The following is a 20,695-nucleotide window of genomic DNA, read 5'->3' on the forward strand; positions in this document are numbered from 1 at the left end:
CAGTGTTAGAGTAATTGGAAGATCCCTGGTTCAGCATGCCAATCAAAATGGTTTCTACAGGTGGTTCTTTCCTATTAGAAGACTGTATTGGACTGTATTCAGCAGCTCTGAGCTGGATGGCCCAGGCTAGCCTGTTTTTGTTACATCTTGGAAGCTAAGCAGGGTTGGTCCTGGTTGGTACTTGGATGGATAACCACCAAGGAAATCCATGGTTGCTACACAAAGGCAGGCAATGGCAAACCATCTCAGTTGGTCACTTGCTGTGTAAATCTTATAGGGTGGCTGTAATTTGGCTGCAACTTAGCAGCACTTTCAGTCACCACTGTATTGTGTTGGAAATTTTCTGTTATTCTTCTGCTGATAAGCTTGATGAATAACCGGGTAAGATAACCAGGGTCAATCAATCAGACCTTTATTTTTATACACTTTTATTATTTTTTTAAACAAGTAGATAGCTTTAAAAGGGGCTTGGACAGATTTGTGGAGGAGAAGTCAATCTATGGCTACCAATCTTGATCCTCCTCAATCTGAGATTCCAAATGCCTTAACAGACCAGGTGCTCGGGAGCAGCAGCAGCAGAAGGCCACTGCTTTCACATCCTGCATGTGAGTCCCCAAAGGCATCTGGTGGGCCACTGCGAGTAGCAGAGTGCTAGGCTAGATGGATTGTGGTCTGATCCAGCAGGCTCTTTCTTATGTTCTAAGTAAGATTACATCAACTATTACAAGGGAAAAGGAAAACAAAAGTGATCCAGCCACTCTACTTACAAAGAGAAAAAATAACATAGAACCTACATACAACTATATGACTTCCTGCCCAAACCCTTGTTACATTTTTTAAAAAAATCAAGCCCACATCATTTCTTCCTTGTTCCAAAATATTTCTTATTATATAACATATAACACTTGAAGCAATTTAAAGAGGAAAAAAGCCCTGTCTTCCTAACTTAATTTCCCAAAGCTGAAGACTTGTGCCATAAATTTCACCCTCCATCCCCTATCTCCCCCTCTTCATCTTGTATCAAACTTTAGTGTCTCTTTAACTATCATAAACCTCTCTTAAAACAGTTAATTAAAACCCTTAATTGTGTTAACTGCCGATTTTTAAGTAAACTCTTTCTTCATCTTCTTGAAAATCTCTTTGGAACTTGCTATGGAAGTAATTCATTGCTGTTGTGCTTTCTAGGTTAAAAAAATCCCTTCAAACTTCAGCCGAGAAAATCTTATCTCGTTTTTCTTTAAATTGTCCCCCCAAAATGCATATTCTCTTCTTTTCTGTCAAACGAATCTCCCTCATCTCAATAATATCTATCAGTCAGACCTTTATTGGCACTATGATGCCATACAAAAAAATAACTAAACCCCAGAATTAAAAAAGAGACAGCTGGTAATCTTGTAACCGCATAGCAATAAAAAAGAACTTCGCAACAAAAGCAGTGATATAAGAACAACAATCCGCAAGTGACAATAACACACGTCTTTCTTCAGAGAGATCGCCATACTTAACAAGGAGAGAATTACTAATGGAGTCACGTTGATTGACATAGGAATCACAGTGCAGAAGAACATCTGAGATAGATTCAATACTTTGGTTCCCACAAGGGCATAGTTTTTCCTGTTGGGGCACTCCCGCATATCTCCCTGCAGATGGAAGGACATCCCATCTAGCAAGCATGAAAGCTCGCTGTAACCGGGGAGAAGTTAGATTGTAGAAATACGCGGCTAGGGTCCCCTGAGAAGGAGTGATACCAAAGTTTAATGGGGAGCAGGTATTATTTGCTGAGGACAAAGGTTTTTTTAATCTCAATGGCAAGATTCTTTGCTTTAATAATTTGTAGGTATGTGTTTCCCGTGACATTAAAACAGTGTCATAGGAGATGCCAGTTGATTGTATTTTATGCTCGATTAAATCTAACCACTTAGATGAGGAATGGTCAGAAAGCATAAGGAAAACGTAACCAGGAGAATCTGATCTTAAGTAGAAGCACAACCAGAATTTAAAGGTCATAAACCAGGCTTTGGTCTCTAATGTTCTCTGGTTAGTTTCTAAGCATAAAGCTGCATAAGATGTGCAACTGGGGATCCCTACTATGTTCCATAGAAACTGGGCTTGAATGCGTTCTACACATTGATTGGAAAACCCAATCCAGATAGGGATGCCAAACAGCACTTACACAATTGATTTGGCATTAAAGACCTTTATGGCCAGAGGTACATATTAATTGCCCTGTGTCCTTAAAAAAAACAGGAGATAGCTGGCAAAGTGCATTTAGTGAGATTGATGGCATATTTGCAGTGTGAATACTGTCCCCTATTGTATTGAAAGTGGTCTCCCAAGTATTTGAAACTCTTGACTTGTTTGATGCTTTTCCCTCTAAAGTGCCATCTATAATGTGTCCATGATTTTGAAAAAAAACCCCAATGATTTTTGATTTTACAACATTCACTGAAATCCAATTAGCCCCACAGAAGGGTATAAATTCATGAAGGAGACATTTCAAACCTATTGGAGTGTGTGAGAGCAATACAGCATCATCAACATATAATAACAAAAGAAGAAAGGAAGCACTAAGCTTCAGGGAAGTGGTGGTGGCGGCCATCCACTAAGCATTGAACTGGATAAAGATCGTTTAGCAGTTTAGTATTAAATAATAAATTAGTGCATTCAATTGTTTTGTGGGACCAAATGATTTTCAAAAGAATTGGAATATTTTCACCCAGTGGGGAGACTGGGGATGGTACTCTGCAAGGTGGTTTGAGTTTAATAATTGTGATTAGCAGGAAGTGGTCGCGGTCTATGCGTTGTTCAATTAAAAAATCTAGAATACATCCATTCAGGTTAGAAGAAGAACAGTTTGGATTTATATCCCACCTTTCTCTCCTGCAAGGAGACTCAAGGTGGCTTACAAGCTCCTTTCCCTTCCTTTCCCCACAACAGACATCTTGTGAGGTAGGTGGGGCTGAGAGAATTCGGAAAAGTGTGACTAGCCCAAGGTCATCTAGCAGGAATGTAGGAGTGCAGAAACACATCTGGTTCACCAGATAAGCCTCTGCCACTCAGGTGGAGGAGTGGGGAATCAAACCCGGTTCTCCAGATTAGAATCCACCTGCTCTTAACCACCGCCCTGAGCCCTTCACCGCCCTGAGCCCTTCGGGGGAGGGCAGTATACAACCACCCTAAGCCCTTTGGGGGAGGGCGGTATACAAACATAATAAATAAATAATAACAACAACAACAGCAGCAGCAACAACAACAACACGCTGGCTCTCTAGGAGATTTTTTAACAATCAATAACACTGCAGCCTTTAATAGAGAGGGGTGGGGGTGGGGAACCCATTTAAAATGAATTTATCGAATTGAATACAAAATACAAAATACAAAATCACCCCCGAGCCTGGCATTAAAATCTCCTGCAATTTTAAATTCCGCTGAGGGAAAATTGGACTCTAAATTCTCGGCATAGGTCCTAAACTTCTCCCAATAAAACTCATATTAGCTCTATTGGAACTTGAAGGCATGTAGACATTAATAATTATTAAGGCTAAATTAGGCAACTTTAAAAAAAAGATTCAGCTAGAGGCAAACAGGAAGGTAGAGCAATAAACTCCACTTCAATCTGTGTGGAGACCAAAAGACAGAGACCAGCTTGGTAATGCTCTCTTGGATTGACTTTATAGGCCGGTAAGGAATAGGATTTGTAACCTTCTGAGTGAATATGATATTGTGTCCAGGTTTCTTGTAATAGGATTAGATCGAAACTTTTGAGAAAGTCCAAAAAGTCACAGTAAGTAATTTTTTCTGTTCCAGCCAGCTATGTTCCATGTCAGAATTTTAACAGCATGGACACTGTTGCCAAGAGCAAGTCAATCAATCTCCGTAAGCCATTCCAGGAAGCCATTTGGGTCAAAATAAATATTTCTGCTGGCCATGTGGTTGGAAAAGTTCAATTGAGTTTACCTCTTGGACAATACCTGATCCTCAGTAGCCTTAGGGCTGGTCGTTTGTTGGTTTGCAGGATGTGATATGGAGTCAGTTATGCATGGAGGCTCCCCAATTATAACAGTGATGTTATCTACCCCAAGGGGAAGCATTTGGGAGATTATATCAGGTTTTATCTCCTTACAACCTATTAATCTGCGTCTCAACTGTTGCAGTCTATCGGTCATTGAGTGTTGGGTAATGGGGAGAAAGAGATGAGCAGGTTCTCCTCTTTTGCATTTTCCAGGTGGAAATAAAAGCCCAATCCAGGGGGGATGGTGGACTTACTTGTGGGTGCCCACCCTGTCGGCACAAGAGGCAAATGTACCAGGGGCAGATATATGGGCACCTGGGAGCCATGTGACTCCCCAGCACCCAACCCTGGTAGCAGCCACCATGTCCCAGCCCCATCAGAGCAGGAGCTATGCCAGCATGACTGGGGGCAGTACCAGGGGTAGAGCTGACCTTAGTCAGCTTCCACCTGAGGTTTGGAGCCAGGAGCTTGGAGCGCCAGATCTCAGACTTATGCCACCCAAAAGTCCACTGAGCCCAATGGAGGGCTTTCTAGTGGCATTTTTTGTTTGTTTGTTTGTTTTGTTTTTCTCTATCTCCCCATGCAACAAAAAAGCTCGCTGAAGACAGTGAGCTGGCACCCCAGTGGTGCTGTCCCCACGCTCCTGGGGTTCTGGACTGGGCTGCCCAAGGGTTCCATGGTTTCAAAAATGCTGTCAAGTGCCTCCTTCTGCCAGTCAGTGTTAGAACTCATCATAACTGATGAATTCTAAGTTAACTTTCTGCAGGCAGAAATAACCATATAACCATACAACTATATGTATGTAAAGTCCATTGTGCTAAACAATACAATGGGCTCTGGACGGCTGTTGGTGGCATGTGCAGCAGTGAGGCAGGATCTGTTTAAATCAGTAGTAAAAAAATTGCCCAATAACAACCAAGCCACAGCACAGTTTGTGGAGGGGAAAGTTCTCAGGAGCATATAATGCCATACAGTCCACCCTCCAAAGCAGCCATTTCTTCAGGGGACCTGGTCTCCCCTTGGAGGTTGGCAAGCTGTTGATGTAAACTTTTTTTTAAAAAAATGAAGAAACAACTCCAATTTGTGCAACAACAACCATGCCGCAGTAGGGTTTGTGGAGGGGAAAGATCTTCCCAGGGGACTTGCCTGGGCTTCCAGGAGTTTGTTGCTAGTGAAGCGTTGGGTGGCAACGAGGAGCGTTGTGAGTCGTTAGGCAGTGATAGGCAGCATTGGGAGGCATCAGGGAGGCCAGCGGGGAGTGTTGTGAGGTGTCGGAGAGGCTGGCGGGGAACATTGGGAGGCATCAGGCAGGCCAGCGGGGAAAGGGAAAAAAGGCGGCAAAACTGAAAAAATGGTGGCATGGGACAATGGCCAATCGCCATGCAGGACTCATGCAGCTTGGATGGAAATGAGTCCTGTGTGGTGATTTGTTGGAGGTGCATCGTCGCGACCTTCCAAGAGTTAGACAGTTATTTAAGACAGTGCTGTATGGTGACATTCAAATTTATCTAAAACTGGAGTCCCATCGCATATTGAAGAATAACAAGATTTGTTCCAGCATAAGCTTTCATGAGTCAGAGTTCACTTATCAGATGTGCGAAGTGCATGCCCACTGCAGAAAAATCACAATTTGGCATAGAAATGTTTTTGCTGTGGATGCTTGCTTCATGCATCTGATGAAGAGAACTCTGCCTCATGAGTGCTTATGCAGGAATACATTCTTAGTTGCAGAAGTGCCACTGGAGTTCTGTTTCATTTTCCTGCTACAAGCTAGCACAGTTATCCCTCTGGAATTTACCAGTTACTTAAGATCCTTTAAAAGAAGTGGAGGTTGGACCTGGGATTTAGATAACTCTCTTCCGCTTTCGCAGGCTCTCTGTATAAAATTGCCATTTACCATGTTTTCATCTCGCTCAGTATTATCTTCTTTGATTAGTATCAGCTCTCCATGGACTTAAGTGGAGGCTTTCTTAGCACCTAAGATTCTTTTGAGACTGTGTTTTCAAAACCAAAACAAGAGAATGTGAGCAGAAGATGCAGCCCTCCCGCTCCGCCTCAGGTACCACTATCAGCGCACAGCCTCTGAAAGGGTTTGTTCCGCAGCTGAAGTTAATTCACGCTCGAAAAATTCTCCTCCTCAAGTTCTCATGTCAGATATTCACAGGATGTTTGAATATTTGTCATAGATTTGATAAGCCTGTATTTGGACAGTCAGAGAAGGTTTTCTTTCAATATTTGCTTTCCTGAGTTCAGTATTTAGTATCTGGCAGCATTTGGTGTCTGGCCTGCAGTGATATCGACTGTTTATCATAAGAATACAGGAAGGCTGTGTTTAGTCCAAGCTCTTCTTCCCAACAACACCCACCCAAATGTTCTCCAGGAAACCTTTGTGCAGGGCGCAAAGGCAATGGCTACCCTCTGCTGTTGCACTCTCACAACAAGTTGTAGTCAGAGGTATACTACCTTTGAACATGGAGGTGCCATTTAGCAAGTGGGTAAAAGTCATTCATCAGGAATGACTAAAAAAAAAATCAAGGAGTAGCAGGTGAATTCTGTAAACGTTCCCCACCGCCTGTTTTCCTCACTTAGCTTTACATCAGAGTACACCAAGAAGGATTAAAATGGTGCTGATTAGGGGGGCATAGCTGGGTGAAGCCCAATCAAATATAACCCTCCAAAAAGCTGCTTCACCTCTGCTTGTCCACTACCTCCGAAGTCCACGTAGATCTGAATGCTACGTTCAGCTTCAGGGCTGCTGCTTGAAAATTTTCGGGATCAAGTTTTAAAGACCCAATTAAAAAAACAAAAAACTGGGGAAATCCCCCATACCGATATTTTTGGCTTTTTAAACCCGAAAAATATATTTTAAAAAAGGTTCGTACCCCTAGTGCTGACTCAGTATAAGCTAATGGATGAGGCAAAATCCTTTCTCTCTTGATCTTTGCTGCTTCTTCACTTCCACAAACTAGGAATTGGTTTTCCTAAGGACCATCCATGGATAGATCTTTGTTTCTCCATACATTTCTCCAGTCTCCTTTTAAAGCTATCTAAAACAGTGGCTGGCGACCTCCACATCTTTGGCCAGAGAGTTGTATTCGTGACTGGGGCAAAAACATGCTTCTTTAGGTCCATTGAGAGCATCACAAAATGTCTCTTGACAGGCAATTTGTTTTGTCCAGATCACCTAATCAAATCAGTAGGTGTTTTGTGACAATTTAAAACTAATGCATTTTTTGTTCTAGCATTTTGTTTTGTTTTGTTTATTTGTTTTTTAAAAAAAGACTTTATTTCAATCAATTTAAAAAAACAAAGTTACAGACGGTTTTCTTAAAATAACTGAAAAAGGAAATATACAATCATCTAAGGGAAATGAAAATTTAAAAAAATACATTAAACAAGACATAATTCTGTCATTGATAAAGAAATATTACGTTCTCTGCCGATCTTCATTTCTATTTTCATAGTTATGTTCTAGCGTTTTGTAGTCTATCACCCACCTCATTAGATGCAGTGAATGGATCCTCCCTCACATAGCAGGGAACCTATACCAGTGTTCATAAAAGCTTATGGTGGAATAAAAAGGTTTTTAAGGTGTCACTAGATTTCTGTTTATTTTTGCTACAACTCACTGACCATGATTACACCTCTAGAATGACTGCTGAATTGAAATGCGTCAAAAGACACCAGTATTTTGAAAGCTCTTGAATTTTGGAAAACGTAAGAAGAAAATTCCACTTTTGCAGGTTCTGATTAGCCATGCTGGCAATTGGGGTCGTTTTCTAGTACTGGGTAAGGTTGCTCTCTGTTCAGGTATGTGTGTGGCTGTTCAAATAATTTGAGGCAAAAGAATCAAGCTGCCCCATTCTGACATCCCTTTGCCTGGCTCCTCTGCTTCCTCTCAGTTCCTGTACTTTGCTGTCCATCGTTCTTCCTTGGCTATTAAATGTTTGAGTCAGTTTCTCAGATTGTGTCTCACTAATCTGTCTGTCTCTGATCTCTTTTTCTCTTCAACCTGTGTCCGATTGGGCTTGCTAAGATTCGGATAAACCGAGAAGTAAGTATGTGTTTTGTCTGTCTTGCTCTCTCTTTTCCCCTTTGCTTTTGTGTTTTCCCCCATTTATGATTCCTTAGATTTTCATTGGACAGGTTTCTTCTTCTTTTATCAATTCACCTGTTCACAATGATCTATAAAGGTTGAAGTGGGTGTTGAATAGGAGGTAACCAATAGTTCCTCGTGTCTAAATTGTCCCTGGTGCTGCGCAGAACTTTCTAGAGTCTGGGTGGAACTGAACTGCCAAGGAGAGCTCCCCCTGCTGGGTGGCCCCTTGTCTGCACAGTACCGATTCAGTGGCCACACATCTCACAGGGAATGTCGAAGATAACTCTACCATTCAATCATGGCATTGTCACGAATGCAGCCCCTTGGTCCACTTCTTTCTCTGGTCTTCTCATGTGTAGGATATCTTGTTTGTAATGGAAGGTGGATTTTTAGTTGCAGAATTGTCCAGAAATGGGAAAACTGGGCTCAAACCCCTTCTTAGCCTAAAGCTTACCTGGGTGATCTAGGACCTGTCTCGCAGTTTCAGCCAAGCCTACTTTGCAGAGTGTCAGGAAGATAAAATGGAAAAAGGCAGAAACATGTACCACCCAAAATTCCTTCGAGAAAGGCTAGGCAGTGGTGGCGAACCTTTGGCACTCCAGATGTTATGGACCACAATTCCCATCAGCCCCTGCCAGCATAGCCAATTGGCAGGGGCTGATGGGAATTGTAGTCCATAACATCTGGAGTGCCAAAAGTTTGCAATCACGGGGCTAGGGTATAACTATGGGGCTTTCCCCACTGACAGAGTTGAACTGGTTTCTACTTAGGTTCGCCTCAGTGAATCCCCACTGCCACCGAGCTCAACATTGTTTTGTCTCAGGTCCCCCCCCCCCCAGAACTGCAACATCCTTGTTGCAGTTATGAACTACACTTTTCTACCGGAACAAGGTCGATACCGCTTCAAAGTGGGGAAGCATCGAAACAACACCTCATCCGTTCAACCAATCACAAGCCGCTTTTGTGGCATGCGCAGAACTGGAGAGTTGTGGTGGGCAGAAAGCGCATGTAACTGTAAACTGTAAAAACTGTAAAAAAAAAAAGAACACTTCCCTTTCCCGCTGTAACACAAGCGCCAATCACGATGCAAAACAGGCACCAAGATGATCCCGCCCACTTAGCTCTTTTCCAGGGGCCAACTCAGTTGCTGTGGGGACAGCCTGGAATCGCCCTCCACTGAAGGGAACCGAGTCAACCTTAGCTCCCTTCTGTAGTGGGGAAAGCCTCTGTGATAGATGAATAACTGACTCAGTCTGGAACACTTCCGCAAAGGGTTTTTTTTTTCCAGGACTTGCTTTTGTTTATATATGATCTTGGCATAGCTTTATGACCATCAGACTGGAGTTTATTTTTATTTCATATTTACCTTGTTCAATTATTACATGTGGTGGGGTCAGTTATTTTTCCACAAAAAGAAGTACACAGGTGTGGAGAGACACACCCTCTTTTCCCACCTTGCCTGATCATGCAGCTTTTATTCTCAACCCCACCCCCAATACTGGAAACTGGGTCCAAGTATAAGAGGATGCACACTTTACCGAGGCCTCAAAGTGATAAGGGACTACCCCAGGGTTCAAGCCTGTTCTTGTCATATGATTTCTTGATGTTACTTCACAAATCTCATCAGGTTGAGCATTGAGGATGGAATGGGAGGGAAGATGAGGACAAATTTGTACCAGACTCAGGAAAATTACGTCTGGCCTTGACCCTTTGTGGGGAGAGTGGTATATCAGCCTGACTTAACAGAGGACAGTGAGGTAACGGGAAGACTTATGTCCCTTTGAGTGCATGTTCTTTTGTGAGATTCTTCCCTCTCACAAAACATACAATGCTTTATATGAGATTAGGGCAGACAAACATGGGTGCCCTTTTCTGACTGTGGCTGAATATTCCTAATTCCATTCTGCACTTGTTCTGTGGCTTTGCTGCATTGAGCGCTCTGGTCCACGTCCTTCCAACGATGTGCCGTGAATATTTCATGAATTTGGTTTGTGGCGAACGGTGCACCGTGCATGTTATTTTAATGATTTCTGTGGGTTGGATCCAAACTCAGTTTGCCACTAACAAAAGGCATTTCTGACCATGGAACAGAACTTTTCTGCCTCTTCTGTCGCTTGATTGCCCCTAAATGCTGCTCACGGGAAACAGGAGATCCTCAGCAAACGTGTGTGGGGCCTTCAGCAGGAAAAGTGAAGAGGTGGAAATTACACCTCCCCTCCTATATATCTCAGGATGTTTGCCTAACAATAGCACCTACCAAAATAACATCTAATAACACCCCCCCCCCCCAAAAAAAAACCGTATCCAGACCAACACAATGGAAAGAACAAAGAGAACCCTCATGCAGTTCCATTCCACAGCACAGACCTCAGATTGGAAAGGTCTATTCCAGGGAGAATTTCTATCAAGGAGGAATTTAGAAGAAAAAAATCTAGTTTAGTTGAACTCTGCTCCACATTGTGGATGTCAAGGCCATTTTCTACTTGTGTAATGTCAGACCAAGGAAGATTGAGCTCCTATTTTATTTTGGTTCAGTGGAGGGTTTTTCTGCTCTAGATCCTGCATTTTTATAAGCAGGTGAGAGGAAATATGGAGAGAGTCAACATTCTGGTCCCTGCAGTTTTTATGTATTTGTTTCGTACACTTATTAGCTACTTACGGAACTCATAGAATCATAGAGTTTGAAGAGGCCACAAGGGCCATCCTCCAACCCTCTTCCCCATGCAAGGACACATAATCAAAGCACTCCTGTCAGATGGCCATCCAGCCTCTTTTTAAAAAACTTCCCAAGAAGGAGACTCCACCACACTACCAGGCAGCACATTACACTGTTGAATAGCCCTTACTGTCAGGAGGTTCTTCCTAACGTTTAGGTGGAATCTCTTATCCTGTATCTTGAATCCATTCCTTTAGAGCAGCAGAAAACAAGCTTGCTTCTTCTTCAGCATGAAATCCCTTCAAATATTTAACCATGGCTATCATGTCACCCCTTAACTTTCTCCACATTAAACATACCTAGCTCCCTAAGCTGCTCCTCATAGGACATGGGATCCAGTCCTTTTACCATTTTGGTTGCCCACCTCTGGACCCATTCCAGGTTGTCAACATTCCTCTTGAATTGTGGTGCCCCAAACTGGACACAGTATTCCAGGTGGGGTCTAACCAATGCAGAATAGAGAGGTATTATTACGTCCCTCGAGCTAGACACTACACTCCTACTGATGCAGCCCAGAATCACTTTGGCTTTGTTGGCTGCCACATCACGCTGCTGACTCATGTTCAGTTTATGGTCTACTACCGGTAAGACTCCCAGATCGCTTTCACGTGTACTGTTGTCAAATCAGGTGTCACCATCCTACAGACTCAAGGCAGATAATATAAACAAAAAATCATACACACAGAGAGACACAAAATTATTTATTTACTTTATATCCTGCCTTTCTCCTCAGTGGGAACCCAAAATGACTTACGTTGTTCTCTTCTCCTCCATTTGATCCTCACAACAACCCTGTGATGTAGGTTAGGCTGGGAATGTGTGATTGGCCAAGGTCACCCAGCAAGCTTCCATGGCATGAATGGGGATTTGAACCTGGGTTTCCCAGATCTTAGTCCAACACTTTAGCCACTGCACCACATGGGCTCTCCAGCAGTGGCGGGGCTACCAGGGGGAGTGGGAGTGCGCCACGCACCGGGCGCACAACTTTGGGGCACATGGGGGGCAGAAAATCCCCCTCCCCTCCCCCTCAGCTCACCCTGCCCCCCTGCAATGCCCCCCCACATTTACTTTAACAAATGGAGCAGGCTAGAGAAGAGGCCTGCCTGTGTTCCCTTCCAGGCTGCAAACGGCCTGGTGGGAACTACATTTCCCAGGAGACCCTGGGAAATGTAGTTCCCATCAGGTCATTTGCAGCCTGGAAGAGAACAGGCAGGCCTCTTCTCCAGCCTGCTCAGTTTGCTAAAGTAAGTGTGGGGGGCGCCGTGGGAGGGGCGTGGGGGGCACGAAAAAGTCAGAGTGTGCACTGTGCGCACTCTGGCCCAGCTACGTTTCTCCAGTTAGGAGATTTACTCTCCAATTAAGAGATTTTAAATATAACCACCTTTCAAGGAGTCTTCCAGCCCAAAGAACTTTCTACCAACTTAAGTGTCTTTTCCATCGGAGGAAGAGCCATTTAAGTAGGAGGAAGGCTCAGTAGAGTGGGAGGATATGGGAAAAATTCAGCCCACTAAGGGCGGACCCCTCTTGACAATCTGTCATCTCCTGTAGAGGGAGACTGGAAGGCGTATCAAGGTCCCTCTGGCAGCTGGAAAGAATTCGTCTCTCTGGTTTCAAAGTTGTATCATCACGGGAGACAGCGTGTGTTCAGGTGTTTGAATTCCATCTTTGTACAAGGTGGCTGCCCAACTGGAAGAAATTGCTATCAGTTCAGTGCATGACATTAAACCCATTAAAATCAACATATTTTACGAAAAACTACAGCGATAGTCAAAACAGCACACTCAATCTGACTCTGTGTTGCCCCAGGAGGCATCTGAGTAGAATCATCTCTTGGGCAAGTAAGACAGGGACTAGATTTTTTTTAAAAAAAGATTGTACTTGTCTCCTACAATTTATTGAAGTACATATTAAAAATAATTGTTTTTTTTAAAAAAAGAAATATGTTGGTTGTTCATTCAGGAATACCTTTTGCATTCGTTAAAAGATATAAACAACTGAAATGTTGCATCCTGATATGTGAGCAAAGGAATAGTCCTGCCTCAGTTCCCCTTTCCACTGAGGGTTTGCCAGTCTGAGGAGGAGATGGGATCAGACTGGCAAACCCTCAGTGGAAAGGGGAACTGAGCCAGGGGGTGGGATCAGAAGAACACAGAAACAACTCCTTGTTGGCAAAGTTTGCTGGCCACAACTTGAATGTGGAGTAGAGGAGCGCCATGGGGATAGATCCTGCCTGCTGACCCAATGAAACACCTTTCCCTCAGTCCTTACGCTGGGGAAAACCAAGGAGTGGCAAGTAACTGGGAGGCCAGTGGAGCGCCAGCTTCTAGCTGAACCTCCCCTTGCCACCTGGGGGTGTAGGCCAGCTGGGTGCCCCACTTGGACATGAGGCTTAGTGGCCCCCCACAACCCTCAAGCTCCCTTGTGGGGCTTGTGGGACATTATTGTGGGGGCCCCCCAATAATGGGGAGCCAGTGCCCAACCTACAAGACATGACAAAGCCGCAGGAGGGAGAAATCCACGCAGGTGGGAGCCAGCATGGCCCCACCTTTTAAAGCCCTACTGGCCCATGGCTCCGTCTCCTCCACTTGACATGGTGAGTTTTTCATGCATGCTGGCCAGTACCTTGATGGTTATCCCTTAAGGGCACCATGTGACTGGGTGGCACCTCACAGCCCCTGCACCACCACCACCACCCCGACTTCCTGGACAGCAGCTAATGGCTTCATTCAGTTAATCAGAGCCACATTTCTGCTCGGTTTCCCTTGGTCAAGTGCTTAGTAGTTGTAAGCATTCTTTTAAGTAGCAGCCAGAGGTGAACAGGAATCTGTTCCATTTTTGTACTGTCCTTCTGCCATCGATTTCTGGGCAGCATCCATGGTTCTTTACATTTATTAACCACAACAACCCTGCAGGGTAGGTTGGAATCTGACACTCTCCACCCCTTTTCCTGAAACCACTGTACCATACTGAATCAATCATTAAGTTCAACAAATGATTTCCTGACTCTTTAGCCTCTTTTGGAGCCAGAGCTCAGCATTTCCAGTTAGTTGAGGACAGTGAGTCAGTTCATCTGAAACTCCTTTTTACTATAAATATTTTCCTGGGTTAAAAAAACGAACACACTCCAATTATAACAATAGCTGACAGCTCCCAAGAGTTTGCAAGCACACTGAAAGTCCAAAAAACTGAAGGGAAAGAAACCCTAATCCGTAAAACAAACTAGGAACCAATAGGTCAAGAAAAAGATGAAAAGAATTTACAAAAAAAGGTAATGTACATTCTATTTCACAGTGCCAGATAACTAAAATGAAAAACAGGTCACATTAAAATACAAATTAATTGTATACTCCATTATAAGCACTTCCAGTATTATGTACTCAAATAGAGAGGAATGGTTACATATATCCAATACCAGAAAAGACCAAACGTTGTAAGTTACTGCAGCTGGAGGGACTTTGCTTACATGTGCAAAGTTAAAGTTTCTTTGGGTATGTACTTACTGCTTTGAAAATCCTTTTGGAGAGGAGTAAGTATGAGACAAAGAACTGCTTTTATTGGCTTTAAAGCAGAAGGCTTTGGAAGATGGCGGACTTTCAAGTGTGCCCAGATTTTTCTTCTAAAGGAACCTAACATGGTCTTATTCCTTTACAGGGCTACCACAGATCCAACCACTTCATAGCCACCCAAGGTATGAATCTTGGTCCCAGGACCAAATGTTCATTAATTTACAACTGGTGATATTTGGAACGGGGTGGTGGGTGGGAGCCGGGGGGGGGGGGGAGGGCTGAATGGTAGTACCCCAGCTTTTTCCAGAAAGGGCCACCAAATTGTGTTTCTCTCTCTTTCAGCACCATGTGAACTTTAAAAAAAACCCCGCAGTTTGTAGATTGGTGATTATAGGAGTGTCTCTACCAGCTTGATTTCCCCCAGGAATGAAATACTGGAGTTTGTGGGACCCATGTGGGTTAGGAAATCTGATTTTCCTGGCATATGATATTTCAGCACTTACATCTGTTTTTATTATATTACCTAGTAAAAAGAGTTGTTTCTCCCCCCCCCCCAAAAAAGCTCATTAACTCACTGAAATTTCTGTTGTGTTTTCTGATGCTCAGAACCCTCAATGTATTGTACTATTTAAGATATGTTCTCTCTCAGTGAGTTTTTATCTGACATAAGTCCTACAAGCTGTCTGTGGCCAGCCACTTAGCTAAACAAAATAATTTTTACAAGCTAATTGGTTCAGATACAAGACAGTTATCTCATTACTTGTGGACAAAAGCCATGTGGAACCAGAGCTGCAGAAGAAAACAAGGCAAGATGGAACAAATTATCTGTTCTTGCTCTGGTTTTGAGTGATGATTTGGGGGAGTTGATTCTTATGATGGTTTTTGGCCCTTTCCGCACATTCAGGATAATGTACGTTCAATCCACTTTCAATGCACTTTGCAATTGGATTTTACTGTGCGGAATAGCAAAATCCACTTGCAAACAGTTGTGAGAGTGGATTGAAAGTGCATTATTCTGCATGTGTGGAAGGGGGCTTTGTGTGTTTTTTAAACATGCCCTTCCTCGCTGAGTAACCTGCATTCTCTGAATTACATTCTGTACCAGGAGTTGTAAATAGACTCCTCTTATTTGTTGGTTCACTTTGGTGGGTTTTCTCCTGGGACTGTGGGACCGTGAAAGTCTGGTATGGAATTTTGTTCCTAATCTTCGGCTTCCAGAGCCTAGGGAGCTGGCAGTCTTTCAGAGGTGTATCACAGAGGGAAGTCTGTTACACACTGTGTCCACTGTAACAGACTTCACTCTGTGATACACCTCTGAAGATGCCAGCCATAGACATTAGGAACAAAATCTACCAGACCATGGCCATACAGCCCAGAAAACCCACCACAACCAGTTGAATCCAGCCGTGAAAGCCTTCGACATCACTCTGAGTTGTCCCAGGCAAAAGCAGATATGCCCTTCTTGGGGGATCTGTGCGTAGCATACTAGATGAGCTCTAAGGTTGCATCTAAGGTTTCTTGCACACTGAGATGTACACTTGCAAGTACCTATGGATCACCTCTCCTGATATGTCCCTCAGAGAACAGTACAGTCTTCTAGTACCAATCTGCTGGGGGTTCCTGGCCTGGAGAATGTCTGGCTGAAGGGCTTTCTTAGCATTCCATCCTGGTGAAATGCTCTGTCAAATGAGAGCAGGGCCCTGCAGGAGTTATCTCAGTTCCACAGGGCCTGCGTGGCATAGCTGTTCCATCAGACCTGCAGCTGAGGGCTGCAGTGGGTATGTTTCCATCTTAACTGGTCTCCTTCCCTTATTTAGTTATAGTGTGTTTGTTTAGGATATATGGTTGGAAACTTTATTAGTCGTTCCAGCCTTGGTTGGACCTAGTGCAATCTTTATATGTTTTAGTGTACTATTGTTTATTATAATTTTATGTATTGTAATTTTATTGTTTTTATATTGTTGGGAGCCTCTTTGAGCCTGCTGCAGCAGGCGAGTGAAGGATAAAAATCAAACAAACAACAAATAAATAAGTGTGATCTTATGCAAAATTATACCACTGTAAGCCCCACTAAAACCAAGTATGCATAGGATTACAATGCAAGCGGACTTACTGCTAGCCTGAACTTATGGGCACTGGCACTTTAAAAAAAGTAGAACTAAATGGGATTTTTATTTATTCATTTGTTTGTTTAGGAAATGTATATGTTGTCTCTCTGGAGAACTTCGTGGAGCAGTTCAGAGCTAGAGAAAAACCACACAGCCATTAAAATCGAGCCATTACAGACAAGCCAGAGAATAAAAACAAGTCATTAAAACAATTCATAACTTAAAAACAGAGTATAACATAAACGACAATTTGTGGTCCGTAGCAAACCTTGCAGACAATTTTCAAAAATCAAAGCAATTAGTTATAACTCTGCTAACAAAGAAATGTTTTGTTTTAGGTAGGTCCTAGATCAAAGCAAGCCTGATTCACCCTAGAACAGGGGTAGGGAACCTGCGGCTCTCCAGATGTTCAGGAACTACAATTCCCATCAGCCTCTGTCAGCATGGCCAATTGGCCAATTGGCCATGCTGGTAGGGGCTGATGGGAATTGTAGTTCCTGAACATCTGGAGAGCCGCAGTTTCCCTACCCCTGCCCTAGAAGCTAAAATGACTCAACTGAGGCAGTTGTACTTTGATCGCATTATGAGAATTATTGGAAAAGACGATCTTGCTCGGAAAAGTTTAAGGCATGGTATGGATTGACTCAATGAAGGAAGCTACCGCCCTCAGTTTGCAAGACCCGAGGAAGTGTGTCAATCATCAGATGTTTTGGAGGTCATTAATTCATAAGCCTCTTCCGCACATGCAGAATAATGCACTTTCAATCCACTTTCACAACTGTTTGCAAGTGGATTTTGCTGTTCTGCACAGTAAAATCCAGCTGCAAAGTGCATTAGAAGTGGATTGAAAGTGCATGTGCGGAAGGGGCCATAGGGTCACCATGAATCAGAAGCACCTTCACAGCACATAACACACACAGAGAGTAGGGTAGGCATATAAATCCTGTTGCAGTTCTGCTAACACTGTGCTGTTTGTCCTTGGGTATTCTCCTGTTGCATCCCATATGCTGTCTCAGATGTGTTCCTCTTTATGCTCCAGGCCCTAAACAGGAGATGATCTATGATTTCTGGCGGATGGTGTGGCAGGAGCACTGTTCCAGTATAGTGATGATCACGAAACTAGTGGAGGTGGGAAGGGTAAGACACTGATTCCCTTCCTCCAGTGGCTTGTGGAGAATGTTTTCCTCTTCCCAGATGAAGACCTTGACCTCTTTTGTCGCTGCAGGTGAAGTGCTCCAAGTATTGGCCAGATGACTCAGAGATGTATGGAGACATTAAAATTACCCAGGTGAACTCGGAGGCACTAGCAGAATATGTCGTGAGAACATTCACTCTGGAAAGGGTAAGCTCTTCCAAATTTTGGCCCTGTCCTTCCTGTTCATGGGTTGTTGTTAATTCATAGTGGAAGATGTTACCCTGGCCATTATTTTTCCATGGAGGGAGATAGTTTGTGCATGAGTCTGTCTCACTACAACTTTTCTTGGGAATGTAGAGGGAGAAGTTACCATAGTAATCAGAGTAATTAAGTGTCGTCAAGATGCAGTCTCGTGGGGCTTTGAAGGCAAGAGATGAGCAGAAGTGGATTTCCATTGCTTTTCTCTGCATAGCCACCCAGACCTTCCTTAATGGGCTCCCATTCAAGTACTAACCATAGCTGACTTTGGCTTAGCTTCCAAGCAGAGCTTGCTAATCAGGCTGCTTGATGTTACTGTAACTGAGCTAAAATAGCCTGTTCCCTGGAAGCATGAAGAATTCTGCTGTGCAGAGCTTTCCTTGACATGTTGGGAGATGTTAAGAGTAAGGCCCCTTCTGCACATGCAGAATAATGCACTTTCAGTCCACTTTCACTTATTTGCAAGTGGATTTTGCTGTTCTGCACAGTAAAACCCAGCTGCATTGAAAGTGGATTGAAAGTGCATTATTCTGCATGTGCGGAAGGGGCCTAAGTGTTAACCTCTAGAGCAAGTGCTGAAGGACCAGATGCTCCCATGGAAGCCTGCTTGTAAGTAGAGAACTTCAGGACAGGGGCAGTGGTGGGATTCAGCCTATTTACAACAGTTCGGTAGAACCAGTAGGTAATTTTTTGTGTAGTTGGGAGAACTGGTTGTGATCCCACCACTGAGTCCCACCATTGGAAGTTTGGAAGCGGTTGTTAAATTATGTGAATCCCACCACTGGACAGGGCGATATTCAATGTGCCTCCATCAACAGTAAGGACAGGGCCTACTCCGTGGAAGACATTTGGATCTGAAACTCTTCAGTTCTAAGTTTACCAAGCTTTAGGCCAGTGGTGGCGAAACTTTGGCACTCCAGATGTCATGGACTACAATTCCCATCCACCCCTGCCAGCATGGCCAATCCACTGTGGGAAAATAGCAGTTTATTGACATTTGAACACAGGCAGGGGTACACATGCACATGCTACAGATGTGCACAGTACACTGTCTATATGTATAATTCATGTGTGTGCAAAATGTATAAAGCTGACTTACCGACATGCAACTAACACTATAGAAAAGCCACTAGAGCAAGAAATCAGAGCAGTCAAAAGCACATATAAGAAACAAAATCAGACCAGGTCTACTGCCTAAAGCCGTGGTGGTGAACCTTTGGCACTCCAGATGTCATGGACTACAATTCCCATCCACCCCTGCCAGCATGGCCAATTTGACTGCTCTGATTTCTTGCTCTAGTGGCTTTTCTATAGTGTTAGTTGCATGTCGGTAAGTCAGCTTTATACATTTTGCACACATATGAATTATACATATAGACAGTGTACTGTGCACATCTAATAGTATGTGCATGTGTACCCCTGCCTGTGTTCAAATGTCAATAAACTGCTATTTTCCCGCAGTGGATCATGTTTGCTATGCTTGCATGTTCCCTGCCTCCTCCTTCCATGTGCAGAATATGATATGAGAATTTGTCATTTGCTGCAGTAACCGAATAGGTATTCGGCCATGTTTAAAAAGCAACATTTCAAAACGGTTTAGAATCCCAGTTTCAGTTTCTGCTGATGTCATCCAGTCTGGAGTTTGGTTGAAAGGCTTTCCAAAACCAATAAAAGTATTTAACAGTACTGCGTACACTCAGCCTAAAATTTGCCAGAACAGGAGAGATTTTCGTCTGTGGAAGCTTGACTTCCCTGCCACCTTGCTCCCACCGCTATAGGTGTGAATGACTGTCAACATGCTGCTTTTGGGGAATGCGGGACCCCCAGGACTAGTAGCTAACAGGGGAGCCAGAGGTTTGCCACAGGAGGATTTAGTTGGTGAAAAGTTTTAGGTGAGATCCAAAACAAAGGGAGGATTAGGTTGTCAGGCAGTGCCTGGCAATTGGAGGGAGGATTATGGGTGGGGACATTGGGGTGTCATGACACTGGTGGTAATGTTACATCATTTCCAGTCAAAGCCCGGAAGTGACACTGGGTAGCTGTAGGAATTGCCAGAAACTCTATGGTGATCCTTAGTGCCACACTATATCACTTCCAGAAGATCGTCTGTCAGCCCTAGGGAGGGAGGAGAGAATTATAACACCGAAAACAAGCTGCGTTCATGCCTGCCATAAACAGAGAGTCCTCTTGACATGTTTTCTATTTTGCAAGATGGGAGGATTCTGTTTTGTTTTCGTCCAACCTTTTGGTATCCAGCAACCAAAACCATTCATTAATTGGCCTTCAGCGTTCATCCTGAAGTTCACCTTTGCTAACCCAGTTCGTCTGTCGCCCGAGACTTAGGATACTTCGCCAAAGACATTCTCTCAGTAGATACGGCAGAGCAGGCCTTTATTTATGTGGTCATTCTCAATCGTTTAATTTCAGGCTAAGCGCCATGTAATTGCACAGGGAATGACAATTATTTCCATCTCCGAGACGGGAGTTGAAAGCTTCATGGCAATTATTGAGCAGCACTGTATCTTGGGACATCACAACTGTAATTCACCCCCCTAATCTTGAGAAACGTTAAATCACAGCCTTGTTACGAGGGAAGTACCTGGGAGCCTTGGGGAGCTAGTTACCTTGTCATGAATTCAAGGCATTTGCTGCAGTTCTCTTGGCTCCAATGGAAGGGCCTTCTAATCAGGGATCTGGGAGTTTGGCACCAAGAAACAGCGAACCTGTTAATGAGGAAACCTAACAGTGTTTCAGACCGGCAGTATTTCAGCTCTGCAAAAATGCATTATCTTAACAATGAGGGATTGAACATCAGGCATATATTTGCATCAAGGTGCCTTATACCAAATCAGACCCGTGGC

At 43.7% G+C, this 20,695-nt stretch overlaps 1 protein-coding gene across 8 annotated transcripts in view; it reads left to right on the plus strand.

The window, feature by feature from the left end:
- PTPRU (protein tyrosine phosphatase receptor type U) overlaps window positions 1-20,695 on the plus strand; it is a 488,373-nt gene that overhangs the window by 410,882 nt on the left and 56,796 nt on the right. For 4 of the 8 annotated variants that reach the window (XM_048499773.1, XM_048499774.1, XM_048499777.1 and 1 more), the window contains 4 exons: window positions 8,049-8,066; window positions 14,479-14,515; window positions 17,481-17,578; window positions 17,667-17,783. In XM_048499773.1, coding sequence (XP_048355730.1) covers window positions 8,049-8,066; window positions 14,479-14,515; window positions 17,481-17,578; window positions 17,667-17,783 — 270 coding nt within the window. The remainder of the gene's footprint in view (window positions 1-8,048; window positions 8,067-14,478; window positions 14,516-17,480; window positions 17,579-17,666; window positions 17,784-20,695) is intronic. The other 4 variants (XM_048499775.1, XM_048499776.1, XM_048499779.1 and 1 more) reach the window with 1 other exon arrangement.

This window comes from Sphaerodactylus townsendi, linkage group LG06 (genome assembly GCF_021028975.2).
Source record: "Sphaerodactylus townsendi isolate TG3544 linkage group LG06, MPM_Stown_v2.3, whole genome shotgun sequence".
Lineage (NCBI taxonomy): Eukaryota > Metazoa > Chordata > Lepidosauria > Squamata > Sphaerodactylidae > Sphaerodactylus > Sphaerodactylus townsendi.